General features: G+C 34.6%; 1 protein-coding gene across 2 annotated transcripts in view; it reads right to left on the reverse strand.

The window, feature by feature from the left end:
* The window catches only part of LOC128231602 (mucin-16-like), a 154,468-nt gene that overhangs the window by 122,109 nt on the left and 12,475 nt on the right, over window positions 1–19,884 (reverse strand). The window contains exons 9-20 of one of the 2 annotated variants that reach the window (XM_052944633.1): window positions 19,575–19,639; window positions 19,314–19,421; window positions 17,416–17,575; window positions 15,136–15,376; window positions 12,745–12,892; window positions 10,431–10,745; window positions 8,497–8,658; window positions 7,265–7,345; window positions 5,768–5,924; window positions 4,888–4,979; window positions 1,909–2,084; window positions 315–516 (exon numbers count right to left, since the gene is read on the reverse strand). In XM_052944633.1, coding sequence (XP_052800593.1) covers window positions 315–516; window positions 1,909–2,084; window positions 4,888–4,979; window positions 5,768–5,924; window positions 7,265–7,345; window positions 8,497–8,658; window positions 10,431–10,745; window positions 12,745–12,892; window positions 15,136–15,376; window positions 17,416–17,575; window positions 19,314–19,421; window positions 19,575–19,639 — 1,907 coding nt within the window. Of the gene's footprint in view, window positions 1–314; window positions 517–1,908; window positions 2,085–4,887; window positions 4,980–5,767; window positions 5,925–7,264; window positions 7,346–8,496; window positions 8,659–10,430; window positions 10,746–12,044; window positions 12,052–12,744; window positions 12,893–15,135; window positions 15,377–17,415; window positions 17,576–19,313; window positions 19,422–19,574; window positions 19,640–19,884 lie in introns of those variants that run through there. The other variant, XM_052944639.1, reaches the window with a different exon arrangement.

Below are 19,884 nucleotides of genomic sequence, written 5' to 3' on the forward strand. Positions count from 1 at the left end.
GAACAGAAATATAAAAATCTGCGATCTGATCTTTTGTTAGCAGTCTTTTATCACTGGTTTGCAGATATTTATGCAAAATTGTACATGTTCTAACTATTGCATTGATTATTTACATGACATGATCGGTTTTACATGGTTAAGGCATAGTAAAAAAAACATTAAAAAAAAAAACATAAAAAACACAAGACAGCTCAAATATACAATTCCTCATCTTATAAATGACGCGATAATAATACATTTATCCTTAAAATCAGCAACCCAAACGAATTGAAAAAAAAAATCATTTTAAAAATGCACCCGGAAAAAAATCTTACATTTCCAGCGATGACAAGCCCGGATTCACAACCACATCCTGAATATGTTCCTTGGCACTGTTTGTTCGCCGTAAACGTATCACACGAGAGGCCCTGGTCACACGACGAGTGCTCGTAGTAGTGCATGTTGTTCGGACACGTGACTTTGGGACCAACGCAGTCATTCATTTTAACGCAACTCCAAGTTCCGTTTGAACAAGTACTGAAAAAAAAACATACATGTTATCGTTCGTTTCAGAAAAGTCGAACCCTTTTGGCTCGAACTCGCTTGGCTCGATTCCCTCGCTGGTTCGAGCTTGATGTAAAAGACCGATTCCTTTGGCTCGAACGCTCTTGTTTCGATTCCTTTTAGGCTCGAGCTTAATGTAAAGGATCGATTCCTTTGGCTCGAACTCGCTTGCTTCGATTCCTTTTTTGCTCGAGCTTGATGCAAAGGATCGATTTCTTTATACTTAAGGTAAGCATTCCCGCTTGGCTCGAACTTTACGAGGCTCGAGGTATTTTTCCGGTTCCTGAGAGTTCGAGCCAACTGGGTTCGACTATAGTTAAATAAGTCCAAAATATGTACTCGTTTTCATGCAATTTAAAATGATCGAGTTGGTTCACTACGTTACAGCATGAATGTGTCATCGTCAGGAAAAAAGGTGTTGTTGAGGCAGTTACGATATCGAGCGGACAAAAACAACAGCTTGTTATCAAATATTCGGAACACCTCGGCCATTTTCCTTCGAAAATAACCTCAGATGAATATGGACGATTTACATAGTCAAATTTCTTTACATTTAACTACACTACGAGTAAATCGCGTAGTAATTTCAATTTAGAAATTAAGCCTAAGGACTTAACTCTTAGGAATCTTAATTATGTATGCAATATTACACTTCATTTGCAATCAAAATGGACTATGTAATACACATTCCACGTTTAATTAATTAATAATATTGCTATTAATTTTACAATGTACCGGAATATTACACGAAGGTTATTTTCGAAGGAAAATTGCCGAAGAGTTCCGAATGAAGCGCGCTAACACCGCTACAATGTACTGCAAAGTATTCTTAATACGTACAAACATCGCTGCAACATTTTGTTAGTGCATGACTACCATTATGCCGTATTGTTACGTATCTTATACACGTGTATCAAAGCAACAGCAAACTTGAATTTCATATGTGAGTAAACAGTGTTTACTAACCACGTTTCAAAACATTTACATATCTGCTTTAAAGCTACAATGTCACAGATTAAACGTTTTGACAACTTTTTTTTATTTTTTGTCTTGGAACGAGCCAATTTATGCAAGAATGCATGGAAACCAGTGATATAAGACTGCTGACAAAAAATCAGATCGCATAGTTTCATATTTAAGTTCATAAGTTGATGATTAATACATTTTTGAAATTCTTAAACCGTTAGTAACGCGTTTAGCCTTAAAACTTTGATTTTCGAACAGAAATATGAACATATGCGATCTTAAATCACGGGTTTGCAGATATTTTCGCAGAAATTGGTACATTCCAAGAAAAAAAAACTAAAAAAGTTGTCAAAACCAAAAATCTATGAGCGTGCAGCTTTAAACTAGCAACATACGTACCATTGTTTGCAGTCTTTTACAATCTCATCGCCACTTCTGTAAACCGTTTTTGGTTTATCGTCATTGTAACAGGTACACTCATGGATTGGCACGCATGTTTTTTCGTCGTCCAGAAACTGGTTGAACGGGCACTGGCAACCGGGAAGGCAACTTTCCTCACAGTTTGGGTCTCCCACCTACGATGGAAAAAAGTAGGTGGTTATACGAGTACCTGTGTTGTGTAAATATATGCGGTTGTTATTGTCGCATTTTTTTAACGGTGAAGGTGCAAGATTTACATTTGTGGCAATCGGTGTTGCTATTTTCTTTAAAGCCGGTTCAGTTTTTGACCGATTGTCACTGACCGATAAGTCTAATATGCTGTAAAAATAGTTCCCTAGATGAATTCATTCGGAACACCTCGGTCGTTTTCCATCGAAAACAACCTCGGATGTATTTGGACGGTAAACAGAGTCAGAAATCTTTACAGTTTAACTACGCTGCAAGTAGATCTTGTAGTAATTTCAATAGAACAGTTAAAGGGACTTTGCTCTTGAGAAACTTAATTATTAATGCAATAATACACTTTACTTGCAATCAATTTAAACTTAGTCATACAAAATACACGTTAAAACACTAGAATAAATTGTTTCTTTAATTTTACGAACTACTTGTCCTTAAGTACCTGCATCCGAGCTTGTTTTCATTGGGGAAAAAAGCGAGGTGTTCCAAACGTCGTTAACTTTATTAATAGAATATGTAGCTCGTTAGAAACTACATATATGGATGAAAAGGGAAAAACCCTTATCAAATGGTCATAATATCCTGCTAGTTTTTAAATTTAAAATATTGCTGCAGACGTGCTGGTATTGTAGCAACTTTAGCTGGACGACGATACAAAAGAAAGCTATCTTTGCGATTTTCCATCGGCATCAAAGAGCATTCGGGACTCCTCGGACATTTTCCATCGTGAGCAACCTCGAATGTATGCCGGTATATGTGTAGAAATAGTCTTTATTTTTTACTAACATTATTAATCATTTGTAGCGTTTTAACTCGTAATCTCTATTACTAAGTTCAAATTTTAAAAGTTTAAAATATTGCTGCAGACGTGCGGGTATTGTAGCAACTTTAGCTGGACGACGATACAAAAGAAAGCTATTTTTTTCGATTTTCCACCGGCATCAAAGAGCATTCGGGACGCCTCGGACATTTTCCATCGTGATCAACCTCGAATGTATGCCGGTATATGTGTAGAAATAGTTCGTAATTTTTTACTAACATTATTAATCATTTGTAGCGTTTTAACTCGTTATTTCCATTACTAAGTTCAAATTGGTTCCGAGTGAAGCGCATTTTTGCATAAATAATTCATATTCCGAACAGTAAAGTCCTCGGGTTTAACTGCTAAAATGAAATTACTACGCGATCTTGTTGTAGTGCAGTTAGATGTAAAGAATTCTGACATTGTAAACCGTCTATATACAATCTAGTTAGTTGTCGATGGAAAATGGCCGAAGTGCTCCGAATGCGACATTATAAAGAGAGAAGCTGAAAACCAACAAAACGATGAATGAAAGGAAACGATGAATGAAAGGAATCGATGAATAAAAGGAAACGACGATGAATAAAAGGAAACGATGAATAAAAGGAAACGATGAATAAAAGGAAACGACGATGAATAAAAGGAAACGATGAATAAAAGGAAACGACGATGAATAAAAGGAAACGATGAATAAAAGGAAACGACGATGAATAAAAGGAAACGATGAATGAAAGGAATCGATGAATAAAAGGAAACGATGAATAAAAGGAAACGACGATGAATAAAAGGAAACGATGAATAAAAGGAAACGACGATGAATAAAAGGAAACGACGATGAATAAAAGGAAACGATGAATGAAAGGAAAAGGTGAATGAAGCACAACTACGGAAACCAACGAAAGAAAACATTGAAAGTTTTATTTTTTAGAAAAACTACAGTCGAACCCCGTTAGCTCAAACTCACAGAGACCAGCGACATTACTTCGAGGTACGGAAAATTCGAGCCAAGCGGGAAAGCTTCCATTCAGTAGAAAAAATCGTTCCGTTAATCCAGTTCGAGTTAACGAGGAATTCGAGCCAAGCGAGTTCGAGCTAAAGGGTTTGACTGTACATACATACATACACAGGCTACCAATGAATGAGTGCAAAAAAAGAAGTCAGCCAAAAAATGGAACATGACAATATAAACCTCACCAGAAATAATGAATAATTCGGTTTAACGAATCATACCCTGAAACAAAGTTTTATGAAGATGACGGATTATTTTTTTTCAGTAAGCAAAATACGGGACAATGCAATGAATTATTTTATTTGTAGACAATGTACGAGGCAAAATATCGACATTTTGGCCAAAGACTTCAATACTGGAACGAAATATATATATAAGATCAATTATATACGATGAACATAAAATAAAGCACATTATTGTAGACTTTGTGCAGGGCGACATATCGACATTTTGTTCAAAGACTGAACAATGTTTGACCGAAATATATATAAGTTCAACGATAGTCGAAAATGACCATAAAATAGTATACTACATTGTAGACGATGTGATATTTTAAACCTGGGCTTCTATTCAATATACGTCTTAATTGGATCTATGAACGATGTAGCTAATCGGATTGCATATTATTAATAACTGACCAATAGAGTGAATGACGTAAATGAAGTATGACCATAAGATTTAAGTTAAATAGTATATAACACCCCAGGTCTCATACCTAATAGTCAGAGCAAGATGTCATTCATCGTAGGGCCCGTGGTATTTTGGGTTCAAAATTACTCGTTTGGCGAATATCCCACACAACGGTGGGAATGAAACTCCCCCTTTGGCCTCAAAAAATGTTTCAGTCACACTTGGGGATGTGAAGGGGTCAGGCCATAATGCAGCCACTAAACGGCTCGGGCAAACCATTAATAAGTCAACAACAACCACCCCAGGTCATAATTACCTGTAAATCCCGACAGTGACCATGACACGTGGAGGCACACTCCTTGTACCGGGTCCCTCTGCCGGCGTTGTTGCAACTCATCAGTGTGTCAACTGAAAACATGATATATATTTATTGCAATTTTCCGGTAGCTGCGACTGTTAAAAAATATGAGAGCTTTTACAGTATATTTCATATTTTTATGTAATAGTCAGATGACATGAAGTAAAATATTATAGATTAAGAATGGGCGAAGTGAGCGTAGCAAACTTTCTGCAGTGGGTTGTAAAATAATAGTTCTTAGATTCATTATTATTACCTAATGCAGTGATTTGTAAAAATATGCTCGTAGATTTACTGCAGTGGATTGTAAAATACGTGTTTGCATCATTAAAAACTTACTGCAGCGGATTGTAAAATACGTGCTCGTACATACATCATTAAACACTTACTGCAGTGAATTGTAAAATACGTGCTCGTACATACATCATTAAACACTTACTGCAGTGAATTGTAAAATACGTGCTCGTACATACATCATTAAACACTTACTGCAGTGGATTGTAAAATACGTGCTTGTATATACATCATTAAACACTTACTGTAGCGGATTGTAAAATACGTGCTCGTATATACATCATTAAACACTTACTGCAGCGGATTGTAAAATACTTGCTCGTATATACATCATTAAACACTTACTGTAGCGGATTGTAAAATACGTGCTCGTATATACATCATTAAAACTTACTGCAGCGGATTGTAGAATACGTGCTCGTATATACATCATTAAACACTTACTGCAGTGGATTGTAAAATACGTGCTCCTATATACATCATTAAACACTTACTGCAGCGGATTGTAAAACACGTGCTCGTATATACATCATTAAACACTTACTGCAGTGGATTGTTTCGTTGTTGAATTTCCAGTCTAGAATGAACCTTTTGGAGGCGCATATCCTCGTGATAGCCCCGGTCCACGTACACATAGGTGTAAATTCGGAGGCCACGCCTTGTCGGCACATGTCAGACACACAGCGGTCATAGTGGTATGTCTGATAAGGTCAGATATAAAGAATTGTCAAATACTGGTATTGGTTTTTCATTAAATTGATAACTGTTTGTCTGTTTTAGTGTAAGATCGTTATCGTATTCATCGAGTGAAATGATCGCTTATGTTATATTTCACTAATTGCACAAAAATCAAATATCATCATTATTTCACTTATAATATAATTCTATAAAAACCAGCGGAAAAAATATAATAAAGTGAGGCTCTTGTTCGTGAAATAAAAGCCCGAATGTACAAGGCAAAGAAGAAATTTACAGTTTTGTACAAAATTTTATGTATACAAAAACGAATATTTGTAATAAGTTTTATCAAAAACATGATTAGTTTGTTTTCTAAATGAGTATTTATAATAATTCTCATGTTCATTTTATATAGTTCATTGTATATCGAATAAGCAGCCAACAGTATAAAACTGGCTAAGCCGTTGGTTTGATTTAATATATAATAATTTGTCAATAGTTATCATATATACATGCTATTGACCAATCAAATTTCTTTTATGTGCAAACTATCCAAAAGATACTCTTTTTGTAAACTACCCAGTTATATACAATATTGGTTCTTGTAAAACATTAAAGCTACAGTCTCACAGTTTGACCGTTAAGGCAAGTTTTCTTTTCTTTTTTGTCTTGAAATGCGCCAACTAATGCGTAAATGTCTAAAAACCGGTGATATAAGACTGCTGATCAGAAATCAAAGATCAGATCGCAGTTTTTTTAATATTTAAGTTCGAAAGTAGATGGTTATGGCTAAAAACGTTAATAACGCTTTAAGAAAAATGAATATTCCGCAGTTTTTCAAATATTTGAGATCTGTTCTATTGTGAGTAATCATAAAAAAAACCTTAAAGATGCACTCTTACTCCCAAATAAGATTTACCACAATTTATAATATTATTTAATTATTCGAAAAAGGAGGAATAAATGTCGAACACAATGGTTCTTATGAAGGCTACCGAGTTGAATTTGAAAGGAATGAGCATAAAACACGGTATTTAACCTTATAAAACTATAGACCACAGTAAATCTTTTAGCATTCACCAATCATTTAATATTTTTGCGCTTTCTGCTATTAAATACGCGGTTACAATTTTGTTATCAGTAAATAATAGTTTACACAAATGCATTATTTAGTAAGTAGTTAAAGGTTTTTTAATCAAAATTGATGTTTGTTATACATGTGTATGTATTGATTTTGAATAAGAGTATCACTTTAATTCAAGGCATTTATGCCAAACTCAGCTAATTTTAAAACAAACAAAAAATGTCCAAACTGTCCATCTGTGAGAGTGCAGCTTTAAAAATGAAGTGGATTTATACTTACCAAATCCAGAAGATAAGCTCGGCATCCTCCTAAGAAATCAGGGTTCTTCAAGTGAGCGCATTTTTCCTCGGCTTGGTATTTCTAAACAAGACATATATAAATCAGTACATAATCGTCAGTTGTTTCGTTGTGTACCGTGTTCGATTTGGCATCGAAAATCTTGTAATCATGAATAATTAATGAGGCAGTTTCATTGGTTGCGGAGGGTACCTTTCCCGCAAAACAATATCCTGGTGAAAGCTTGAATTGAATCGGGTCTTACTTAAGTCTAATAATTTTAGACAGCAGTCAAGACCACTCGACATGGAGGTCACTAACACTAGAGAGGTATTGAAGAATATTTAATTGTAACTTGCAAATTCATTAGAAGAAGAGTTGTCTCCCCTGCCTCATACATTCATTCAAGATTTTGTCAGTGAATTGTTCAACGGTATTTTATTAAAGTTATTTATTAAGCAAAACGGAGTTAAGAACCGTGGTCGCTGACGACTATGGTACAGCAATAGTGTACACATATTGGACGTTCGGGACTTTTTGGCTAGGTATCGAATATGCCCAAGATAAAAAACAACAACAACAGAACGACCAAGTTTGCCATGCATCAGTGAAACCTAAATTCTACAAATCTGAATTTCATATTAATCTATCAACTTTGAACCATACTCTCCGAAAATTCATTTTTTAAAATAAGTCTTTGTCAATACTCTGTCTAAATATCATAAATATGATTAGAGAAGTGAAACTTTGGTTTAATTAATGGACACTGATTGATACTACTGCTTAAGATATGCCATCCGTCATAAGAATATGACACGAGTTAGTAAATTTTAAACATTAACATCCGAGTTTATTTCTATATTAAATTTATATTGATTGACCATTATATTATCATTGCATGGATTACATTTTAAAATAACACCATGATGAGGTATCTATTAAGATTATGATACAAAGGGGAGGTAATAAAAAGTTTACTATAATTATACAAACATGTATAGAAATTTCATTAATTTGTGTCTTAAATGCCTTAATGCCTGTGTCAAAAAAGACTCAACATTTAGGGTTCGATTCCTGGCCTGAGCTTATGTGTATTTAGGTTAATGGTCATCAAGCCGGACAATTGGGTTTACTCCGGCAACATCGTGCCAACGAGAGTGACGAAGAATAATTTGATATCACTTTCTTTAATTACAATCGTTGAACAATAAATAAAGTTTAAACTAAAGACATACCAGTTGCGGTTGGGCATCGCAGGGCTTTGTCAAGTTTGTCCGTTCTCGGCATTGGTTTTCACCATAGAAGTACGTAAAGTCCTGGGGCTGGGGCTGTACGATGCCCTCTGCCTCCATGTCGTCGCCGGTAATCTTGTTGTACTTGCCACACATACCTAGAACCTAAAAGAGGAAATCAAAAATGTTAATAATTTAATAAAAAAAAATGTACAGTCGAAACTCGCTATGTCGAAAATACTTCGAGATAACGAAAAAGAGGTAAAACGGAAATTCAGCACATGTCTTACTAAACCCCACATGTTCAAAAAGGGTTATAACCAGAACATCGAGATAACAGAGTTTTTATTGTGTATGATTTAGATATCGATGATAATATTTCACCTTTATAAATGTTTTTTTTATAAATAATAGCTACGTAGCCACAAAATCCCCAGTTATAAAAGCGCCGAAAAATGGCTAATAATTTTTAAGTCAAGTCAAGTGAGTTATACATGATAATGCATTTAACTCAAAAAAAAATAGAATCAGCCGTTATTGTGCGCCTTTAAACGACCTTGTCGTAACTTCAATGATCTGATGTGTGCTTAAAAGTCACAACTGACAATATTCAAATTGATTCATTTCATTTCTTCAACTTTGTGTTCATTTTAATACTGGCTCAAGTGTACACAAATATGTAGGTAAATAACAAAATATCATACCAAGACACTTACGTAAGTTTCGGATAATATTCAAAGACCTTTTCTGAAACTAGCCCCTGTTTCGCCCGATTATGACTAAAAATATGCCAAAATTATATTAAGAACAACTATATCAGTGTGTGTACACCACCACAGGGGTTTCTCTCGAAAAAAAAAATCTTGTATATAGTATATAGACAAGGGGTTGAACTCAAATTTTGCAATCCTGACACAGGTTCGCAAACGGAAACAACGTAGGTAAATGTACCTTTTCTACAAAATGACGAATATTAAACGCTATAATTCATTAAAATAACAAAAAATAATCATATTAAATGCGCAATTTTTACCGATGCATTCCGAAGAAGAGCACAAAACACCGAAAATTCCCTCAGCATAGTTAATCTGTCAAACTCGCCATTTTCTGCGCGTGCGTTAAACTTTGTTACGAATTAATTTCTAATTTATATTAATTGGCTATTGTAAAAACCACCGCCGTGACGGAGCCAGTCATCAGCCAATGAAATCGCTGGATGCAACTGGAGTGTTGGAAATCAAAATGGCCGAGGAAAGACAAAAATAAACTCGATGTTTGTTTTTCGCCAATTATAGTGGTGTAAATCATTCAATTACAACGAACAAAGTGGTTGGTGTTCAAATTTATGATACTTCATCGAACTGGATACATGTAATCGTACAACATTACACGCATCGTGATATTTACTGAGGTAATTTCATATATTGGATTTTTGCGAACGTGTGTCCAAATGCGATGATATATGGATTTTTATGGATAATTTAATACTCTGTTGATTTCGGTCTTTTAAAAGTCATTTGTATATTGACATAAGTCACTTTATTTATAACAAAAACATTAATTTAACTGTAATACATTGTTTACTTCATTTTTTGGAGGATTGCAAAATTTGAGTTCAACCCCTTGTCTATATAATATATATAAGAATATTTTTTTTCGAGAGAAACCCCTGTGTACACCACGTGATAAGTTACGTCATAAATGCTACATAAATGCTACGTCAAAAGGCAATATTTTGCTTCGAATGAAGACTATAAACAAAGATAACTTAACTATTTATAGACAGCCCTTTGTTTCATTTAAAATGGTCATCTTTATCAATCAAAGCAAAATGTAGCCTTCCGACGTAACATATGTGACGTAATTTATCACGTGGTATACACACTCGCTATATAGAGGCGATGTAAATGTTTGATATTTTATTAGGTATAGTATACCTTATTTTCATAATATGGTCCCAAATTGATGTAGAGCCGTTGGTTCCCGTCATACATCACTGTACAATTAAATCCTCGAATAACCAGGAACTGTGACGTAGCCTGTTTAATGTACATGACGTCATCGGAGTACGGAATCTGGACTGATACGTCATTTAAGTAGACTTGGTGTTTTTCCACGATCACTTGGGTGTCTCGGATTCTGACGATAATGCCAGCAATACATCGAGCGTTGGGGATTTCGTCGCAGACCCGCGTTGTTATGGAGATATAAATGTTGTTGTGTTCGTCTTCAACCAGAGATTCTTCCGTTGGCTGAAAATTATATAATAGTAAGATAACATGAATTAAAATAATAATGATTAATAATGGGCGGAGTGAGCGTAGCGAACAAGCCAATCTGAATCATTAAGATTTTAATTTATGTCATCTTACTGACTAAGAATGCAACCTCATTGGCTGACATATTGTCAACGCTAAATCTTAAGCAGGGATTGTGTTTCTGATGACAGAAGACGGACCTTTAAACACCCACGAAAGTTGAAATTCCTAATGACTAAGCCTAGTACTTAATGAATGCCTATCTGTAATTCAATTGGCTGCAAATGAAGGTTAATTCTAAAAATAAATAATACATTTTTGCTGGTTAGTTTTTAGCTGAATATCTCCAATGCCATTTATGTCTTAAGTCGAATCACTCAAGATAAATCGGTTAACTTTGATACAGTTCAGTCCTAACATTTTGAAAATGTAGATGCATAATTTGTTTGAATAATATAAGTATCATCCATGGCCGAGAGTGTAAGATAGGTTCCGCAGAACACCATTCGCGAGGGTTGGGATGAACCTATCTTACACGAGCGGCAATGGTAGATGCTTTTTCTCCCACCTAAGTGAAACAAAATAAAGTAGAATTGTATTTTTTCGTTGGAACTCTTTTGTGCGTAGTGAAAATAAATGCGTATAGATATGTGATATTTCATGGTTGTCATGGATAGGCGCGCAGTGAATTAGATTATGTTAATAGTCAAATCGTTCTTAAAATTGTCCTGAGTGCAGCATTATTTTTTGAATGGAGCGTGAAAACTATTTTATGGTGCCATTTGAAGCGGGAAATAATTAATTACGATTCTAAATATTGCCACGACGGTTTTCAACAATGGAGGTATTTGTGTGACGACAAAAAAGAGAGTTCCATACGGGTACTTGTTTGATCTTTGCCCGTGGGCAAAGTAAGAATTTCTAGAGTGGTCAAATGTTGGGATCTACTTATCTGAGGTGGGAGAAATATCCTATCCGATTGTTTATGACGTTCGCACCGAAAAAATGTAAACTCACGTTTGAACAATAAGATATGAAAACTATTGATCAAACATTAACAAAACATAATGAATTTGTTGCGAATATATCGAATCAAGTCGATTGAAAATTTAAAATTCCGCGAGTTCTTACCATAACGAGCGAGTATTCGCACTCATTTAAATTGAATATTCCGCGAGATCTTACCATAACGAGCGAGTGTTCACACTCATTTACATTGAATATTCCGCGAGTTCTTACCATAACGAGCGAGTGTTCGCACTCATTTACATTGAAGATTCCGCGAGTTCTTACCGTAACGAGCGAGTATTCGCACTCATTTACATTGTATATTCCGCGGGTTCTTACCGTAATGAGCGAGTATTCGCACTCATTTACATTTAATATTCCGCGGGTTCTTACCGTAACGAGCGAGTATTCGCACTCATTTACATTTAATATTCCGCGAGTTCTTACTATTACGAGTTAGTATTCGCGCTCATTTTCATTGTATTCCACGAATTCTTACCATAACGAGCGAGTGTTCACACTCATTTACATTGAATATTCCGCGAGTTCTTACCATAACGAGTGAGTATTCGCGCTCATTTACACTGATTATTCCGCGAGTTCTTACCATAACGAGTGAGTATTCGCGCTCATTCACATTGTATTCCACGAGTTCTTATCATAACGAGTGAGTATTCGCACTCATTTACATTGAATATTCCACGAGTTCTTACCATAACGAGTGAGTGAGTATTCGCACTCATTTACACTGAATATTTTGCGAGTTTTTACCATAACGAGTGAGTATTCGCACTCATTTTCATTGTATTCCACGAGTTCTTACCATAACGGGTGAGTATTCGCACTCATTTACATTGAATATTCCGCGAGTTCTTACCATAACGAGTGAGTATTCGCGCTCATTTACACTGAATATTCCGCGAGTTCTTAACATAACGAGTGAGTATTCGCACTCATTTACATTGAATATTCCGCGAATTCTTACCGTAACGAGCGAGTATACACATTCCTGATCTCCGACGTCGAAGTCATAAGTCTGGCCGTCAAACGTGGTCACGTGGTTGTATCCTGTTAGTGTGCACGTGGAGGAACACTCTAACTCCGTGCATTCAAGCCGACCCATCGTACATGTACTGTAATACGGCAAGTAAAATTCACTTACTAAAATATGGACTTCGGTAATTGTTTAGCACTAATGAGACAATTTTACTTCACTTACTGTTATGAGAATCGAGGTAATTAATATTTGTTCAGTATAATATAAGGATCAAGGTCATTAAAATATGCTGAGTGTAATATAAGGATCGAGGTAATTAAAATATGCTGAGTGTAATATAAGGATCGAGGTAATTAAAATATGCTGAGTGTAATATAAGGATCGAGGTAATTAAAATATGCTGAGTGTAATATAAGGATCGAGGTCATTAAAATATGCTGAGTGTAATATAAGGATCGAGGTCATTAAAATATGCTAGTGTAATATAAGGATCGAGGTCATTAAAATATGCTGAGTGTAATATAAGGATCGAGTTCATTAAAATATGCTGAGTGTAATATAAGGATCGAGTTCATTAAAATATGCTAGTGTAATATAAGAATCGAGGTCATTAAAATATGCTAGTGTAATATAAGGATCGAGGTCATTAAAATATGCTGAGTGTAATATAAGTATCGAGGTAATTAAAATTTGTTCAGTATAATATAAGGATCGAGGTAATTAAAATATGCTGAGTGTAATATAAGGATCGAGTTCATTAAAATATGCTGAGTGTAATATAAGGATCGAGTTCATTAAAATATGCTGAGTGTAATATAAGGATCGAGGTAATTAAAATATGCTGAGTGTAATATAAGGATCGAGGTCATTAAAATATGCTAGTGTAATATAAGGATCGAGGTAATTAAAATATGCTGAGTGTAATATAAGGATCGAGTTCATTAAAATATGCTGAGTGTAATATAAGGATCGAGTTCATTAAAATATGCTGAGTGTTATATAAGGATCGAGTTCATTAAAATATGCTGAGTGTAATATAAGGATCGAGTTCATTAAAATATGCTGAGTGTAATATAAGGATCGAGTTCATTAAAATATGCTGAGTGTAATATAAGGATCGAGTTCATTAAAATATGCTGAGTGTAATATAAGGATCGAGTTCATTAAAATATGCTGAGTGTAATATAAAGATCGACATGATCAAACTGTGTTAAGTGTAATATAAGGATTTACATGATTAATACTTGTTAAGTGTAATATAAGGATTGACATGATCAATAATTGTTATGTGTAATATAAAGATTGACATGATTAATATTTGTTAAGTATACTATAAGGATCGAGTTAACTAATATTTGATAAGTATAATATAAGGATCGAGGTAATTAAAATATGCTGAGTGTAATATAAGGATCGAGGTAATTAAAATATCATGAGTGTAATTTATGGATCGACATGATTAATATCTGTTAAGTGTAATATAAGGATTGATTTGCTAAGTGTAATTTATGGATCGAGATAATCAAAATTTGCTGTGTAATATAAGAATCGACATAACTGAACTGTGTTAAGTGTAATAAAATGATCGAGGTAATTCAAATCTGCAAAGTGTAAATAAATGATCGATGCAAAGCTCATTGGATCACAGTAACTTGGTATTTGGACAGCATTTTTAGACAGTCGAGCTACCTGATTCGAGCGATTTGGTCACTAGGGTGATTTCTTGGACTGGGAATCATAAAAAATGTGTTTAGATACTCTATAATACACATGATAAACAAATAATCCACTTTGGGTCGTTTATATTTACATATTAAAGATTTTAAAATTTCATACAATCTTTATGAATTATAAAGATTGTATGGTATTTAATATGTAAAATATATGAATAAAACTGGATCATTTGTTTATTATGTGTATCATAGAGTACTAAAACACAATTTTTATGATTCTCAGTCCAAGAGATCACCCTAGGCGCCAATCGCTCGAATCAGGTTACTTGAAGCTCGACTGGCCAAAAATGCTGTCCAAATACCAAGTTACTGTGCATTGGATAAGCCACTTATTAATTAATTTACTCCATTTCAAAGAATAAACAATTCTAGACCTGATAAAATAAGCGTAAGACTCCTAATTGGATGATAGAGACTAACATTGACTATTTAATATTCACTCTCCTACTGTCCTGAAATGTTTAGTGATACCATTTTGACAACTTTAGAGGGATGACTTTTTTTATTATTTTTTTACATTTATCAGATTTTTTTTAATTCATTTTTTAATTTCAAACATTAATGTTATTTCACTGTATATTATCCAATATGAGTAAATGAGTTATCATGTTTATCTGAAAGTCCGATTAGCTATATCAAACGTTACCAGTGATTGCAGTCAACGGCGAATGTTTCCCCGCTACTGTAACGGGTCCCATAGTGTAGGCAGGGACACTCGCTCGGGCGGATACACTTGCCATCATATAGCACCGTCCCAGTAATACATTCACACCCCGAAATCGGGTCGTCATAGCAGTCTTGGGACATGGGCTGGTACATGGTTTCGCAGGTGCGAGGACAACGTGACATTCCTTGGCTGTAGCGCCGCCCCTCTGGGCATTCCTTTGCTGAAATAATAATTCAAAACTATTCGTTTTGTCATAGTTAAGTAAAACACTTTTGCACCGGCATACATCTGGGGTTGTTTTTGATGGAACTGGCCAAGGTGTTCCAGAGAGGAACCATCTTGTTTAAGGTGCACTCTCACAGATTGAACGTTTTGACAACTTTTTTTTTTGCCTTGGACGAGCCAATTTTTGTGAACATGCATGGAAACCAGTTATATAAAACCAATGACAAAAAAATAAGATTGCAGATTTTTATATATATATTCAAAAAATGATGTTTTATGCATTTTTCTTAAGCCATAAAATATTAATTTTCGAACTGAAATATGTAAATCTGATTTTTTGTTGATAATCTTTGATAATCTTTTATCATTAGTGTGCAGATATTTACGCAAAAATTTGCTCTTTCCAAGACAAAAATAAAAAAAGGTTCAGTGCAGCTTTAACCTACAATACTATAACGATATTAAAGATGAATTTCAATTGTATATGTCAATGTTATTTCGATGTAAAAAAGAAATATGTAAAACGTTGTCACTACATGCACCAAAATGTTTACAGAGTCTACAATAATTGAAATATAATGCAAGGAATTAATTAATTGAACTAGCATTGTATTTTAAAGAAGCATTTGTTATTAGAAATAATATATTAAATGTTGAAAGATTAATGTTTAGTTCAGCCTCCAATGTTTGTTACAAATATTATGTTGTGCTATAATTCTGTCAACCAGCATAAATGTATATTTACCATTTACCATAACATATTGTATAATAAATATGAATAAATGTATGTATATGTAGACGATGTACATTGTACAAGTCTGAATAAAATGTATGTTCTGTTCTGTTTTGTTCTGTTCTGATTGCAAATTTTACAATGAAAACTACAGGGATAAGCCCATTATTAGAAAATTCAAAAACCAAGGCTATCAACATAGGATGAGGAATCACGTGATCTAACGGGGTTCTCATATTGTTCACCACGGGTCAAAAACCGATGTTAACAAACAAGTAAGTGACGCTAATTTCTAAATAACTTTTTGACAGAAACGCTATAAAAAGTCTAAGCATATAAAAGACTATGCTATGTTTTACCTCTACACTGTGAAATACTTTAGTTTTGATGTATTTGGACAATGCAATCCTTGACCAAATTTCACGGTGTACACCGCGTTGTATCGTTTTACAAAATTCCGTCAAATTGAAATTATGGCCAAGGATTGCCTCGTTAAAACAGAAGAAAGTCTAGACCCGTGGTGACCCGTTTGAGAACCCCGTTGAAGTCACGTGACTCCTCACCCTGAACATACCCAGACTTTTCTCCTCGACAGACAGACAAGCTCAAAACTCATTCGAAGCTCCTCGGCTATTTTATATATCGAAAACAACCTCAGATGTATACCGGTAGCATCAGTAGAAGTAGTTCGTAGAAGTAGTTCGTAAAGTTTTGAATTATATTATCAATTATAAGTAGTGGTTTAGCTTGTATTTGTTGATCTAAGTTTAAATCGATTGTCAGTGAAGTGTATTATTGCAAACATATTTAAGATTCCCAAGAATTAAGTCATTAAGTTTAAAGGCCTAGTTTAAGGAATGTTTGGCATGACAATCCCCTGCTGTGCATCTCCTGCTAACTGCACTGGTGTCACAGTAGGGGGCAATTTCCTGTGTTTTTGTTTATTGGCTCAGGGCAATTTAGGGTCCATTTCCATAATTAACCCTCTAAAAAGCACAGCCGGATACTCAGATCGGAGATCTGATAGGACGGCACCAGGCAATTAGATTAAGATCAATTAACAGAGGTTGTGTACTAAACACCGATTTGGGGCGGGGGGGGGGGGGTCACTTATAGAAGGCTTAAACTAGGCTTTTAAATGCTAAATTGAAATTATTACGCGATCTACTGACAACGTAGTAAAAGTTAACCGATTTCTGACATTGTAAACCGTCCATATACATACGAGGTTGTTTTCGATAAAAATTGCCGAGGAGTTCCGAAAGGCTTAAAACTGTTATCTGGTTACGTTATACACTTACGACAGGTGAAGGCATTTCTCCACTCAACTGGGCTACCATATGAAGCCAGTTGTCTGGCATATCCTTCCATTGTTGAACATTTCACTTCCTCTTCCTCCTCAAAGGTTTTCGCCTGACAGAAGGCACTAGCACACGTTTCGTACCAGATCTTTGGATGAACCTATTGTCGAGAAAAAAAGAGTAGTATAGTTTTTGTTCCTGTTCTTAATAAAAAAGGCGGGATTTTTTTTTTTAATTTAGTCATAATTCCTATCACTTTCGGATCTATGACCACAGTATTAAAGTATTATAAAACCACGTGATGATATAATAAGACGCAAAACCATTATCAAGCATAACATCGGGCCAACGAGAGTGATTTATATAACGTTGTAATAACTTGTTTCACAATCGTTGTTAAGTAAATAAGTTTAAATTAAGACGCAAATCTTTTGTTTTCAATTACCCGACCGACCCTTTTTTGTTCCGACCGACCCTTCATTTATGTTGCCGTAGAGAGGATTATTTTAAGTCATTTCCTAAAAATTGTGCCTTGGAGTGAACATGTTGAAATTCGACCATTTTATATATTTTTCTACAATAGTGATATATACTGATATAGGTCGGTTTGGTGGAGAATTACTCTGTTTACTGCAAATCGTTCTTGTTTAAAAACAAACATTAGTATATTGTATAACTTTGTTTACTTCTAATCCTTATTGTTTAAAAACATATATATTTGTAAGGGTATTTGCGATATTCTTCGGTCTTTCTTAAGTAGGCTCGGCCACCTCAAAATCCTTTGTCGAATTTTAATTCATAGAGTAACAGGATATATTTGGTATTATATAACAGTGTGTGTATACCACGTGATAAATTACGTCATATATTCTACGCCAGAAGGCAACATTTTGCTTAAAATGAAGACTTAAATCAAAGATAACTTTTCTTTAACAACACCGTTTTAAATAAAAGAAAGGGCAGTCTATGCCGCTTAAAGAGCCCCGCATTTGTTTTACTACCGAAATTTGATAAAGCCATTAGTTTCATCAAACATTTCGACAAACCTGTTTCCAACATAATGTTTTGACAGTGCTCCGTCAGACGGCCGTTTATGAAAAGGTTTATCGAAGTGTTTTAATAAAAACTAAACTCACAATCAAACTCCGGTAAAAGACCGAAGGCGGGGCTCCGTAAGCGGCGTAGACTGCGCTAAGTTTCATTTAAAATGGTGAAGAAGTAGGTAACTTATCTTTGTTTAAAGTATTTTTTAAATTAAAATATTGCCTTCCGACGTAGCATTTATGACACAATTTATCACGTGGTATACACACACTCTATAACGTTCGGTGTGAGTTACCCGTGATAACTAAAAAAGCATTCATAAATAAAGAAACCAGTATATTCAAACAAAATAAATCTCAAGGACCAAAAGTAAAAAGAAAATTAATAAATGAATAAAAAAATAGTAATAACTTCTTCGCTTTAAAGCGTCTCACTCATGTTTTGTAAAATGCACTTTTTATGATGAAATGAAGTGTGGCATATCATAAGAAGTGTTAAAACTAAGATACTAATACTGTCTTTGAAGTCCGCGATTTTCAGTAAAAAGCTTAACGGTTAGACTATCACTCAGCTGATACAAGAGACCTCGTGGGCGAGCGGTTTTGTTGGCAATATTCCTTTTTTTTTTTTACTGTATCGGCGTTTGTTCTCTCACAACTAAAACCATGTTTTTAGTCTTAAATTGTATATTTTTTCTTTAATTTAGGTATCAAAGAGTAAAATAAGTATACTATAAGTGTTTTCAGATGCATAACCGAGAAAAATAAATGGTACAAAACATGCGCGAGACCCTTTATTCCATCAATTTATTTATTTTTTAAAAAGAAGAAGAAATAAATATAAAATGTCCATACGGCTTTGTTGCCACTGTAGATGGTGTGGACGTAGCTACAAGCTGACTGGGAGTCTATTATCTTTTGTTCAGTTGTACATGTGTCCACGGGATGGCCTGCATCGGGGCACTAAAATTAATAGAAATAGTGTGTTAAATGTGCACTCTTACTCCCAAATAAGATGTACCACAATTAATACAATAGTTTTGATTTACCGAAAATGCGTTATGTAAAATGCAGAAACAAGAAGTATAGGCGTAGTATAGACATTTCTTTACATACCGACTGTCCGGGAACTGTGATTTTCATTTCATTTGCGCCCATCGACCCAGATCCGAAATCATCATCTGGAAATATGCACGTACTTGTATAAAATATAGACGTGTACATTGTGTAACAGTCACGAAGTCACTTTATAAATGAAAGACGTAAATATGTAATTCATCTGTTAATGTTCACGTACATAAAGCAGGTAAACATAATAAATTAGGCTATATTGCACGGTGTTCGAGCAAGAGATGACAATGAAACCTTCAAATTTAGCCATGGTCTAAACCGTTATTTTAAAAAACAAGAGGGTCAAGATGGCTCT

The sequence above is a fragment of the Mya arenaria genome, chromosome 1 (genome assembly GCF_026914265.1).
Source record: "Mya arenaria isolate MELC-2E11 chromosome 1, ASM2691426v1".
Lineage (NCBI taxonomy): Eukaryota > Metazoa > Mollusca > Bivalvia > Myida > Myidae > Mya > Mya arenaria.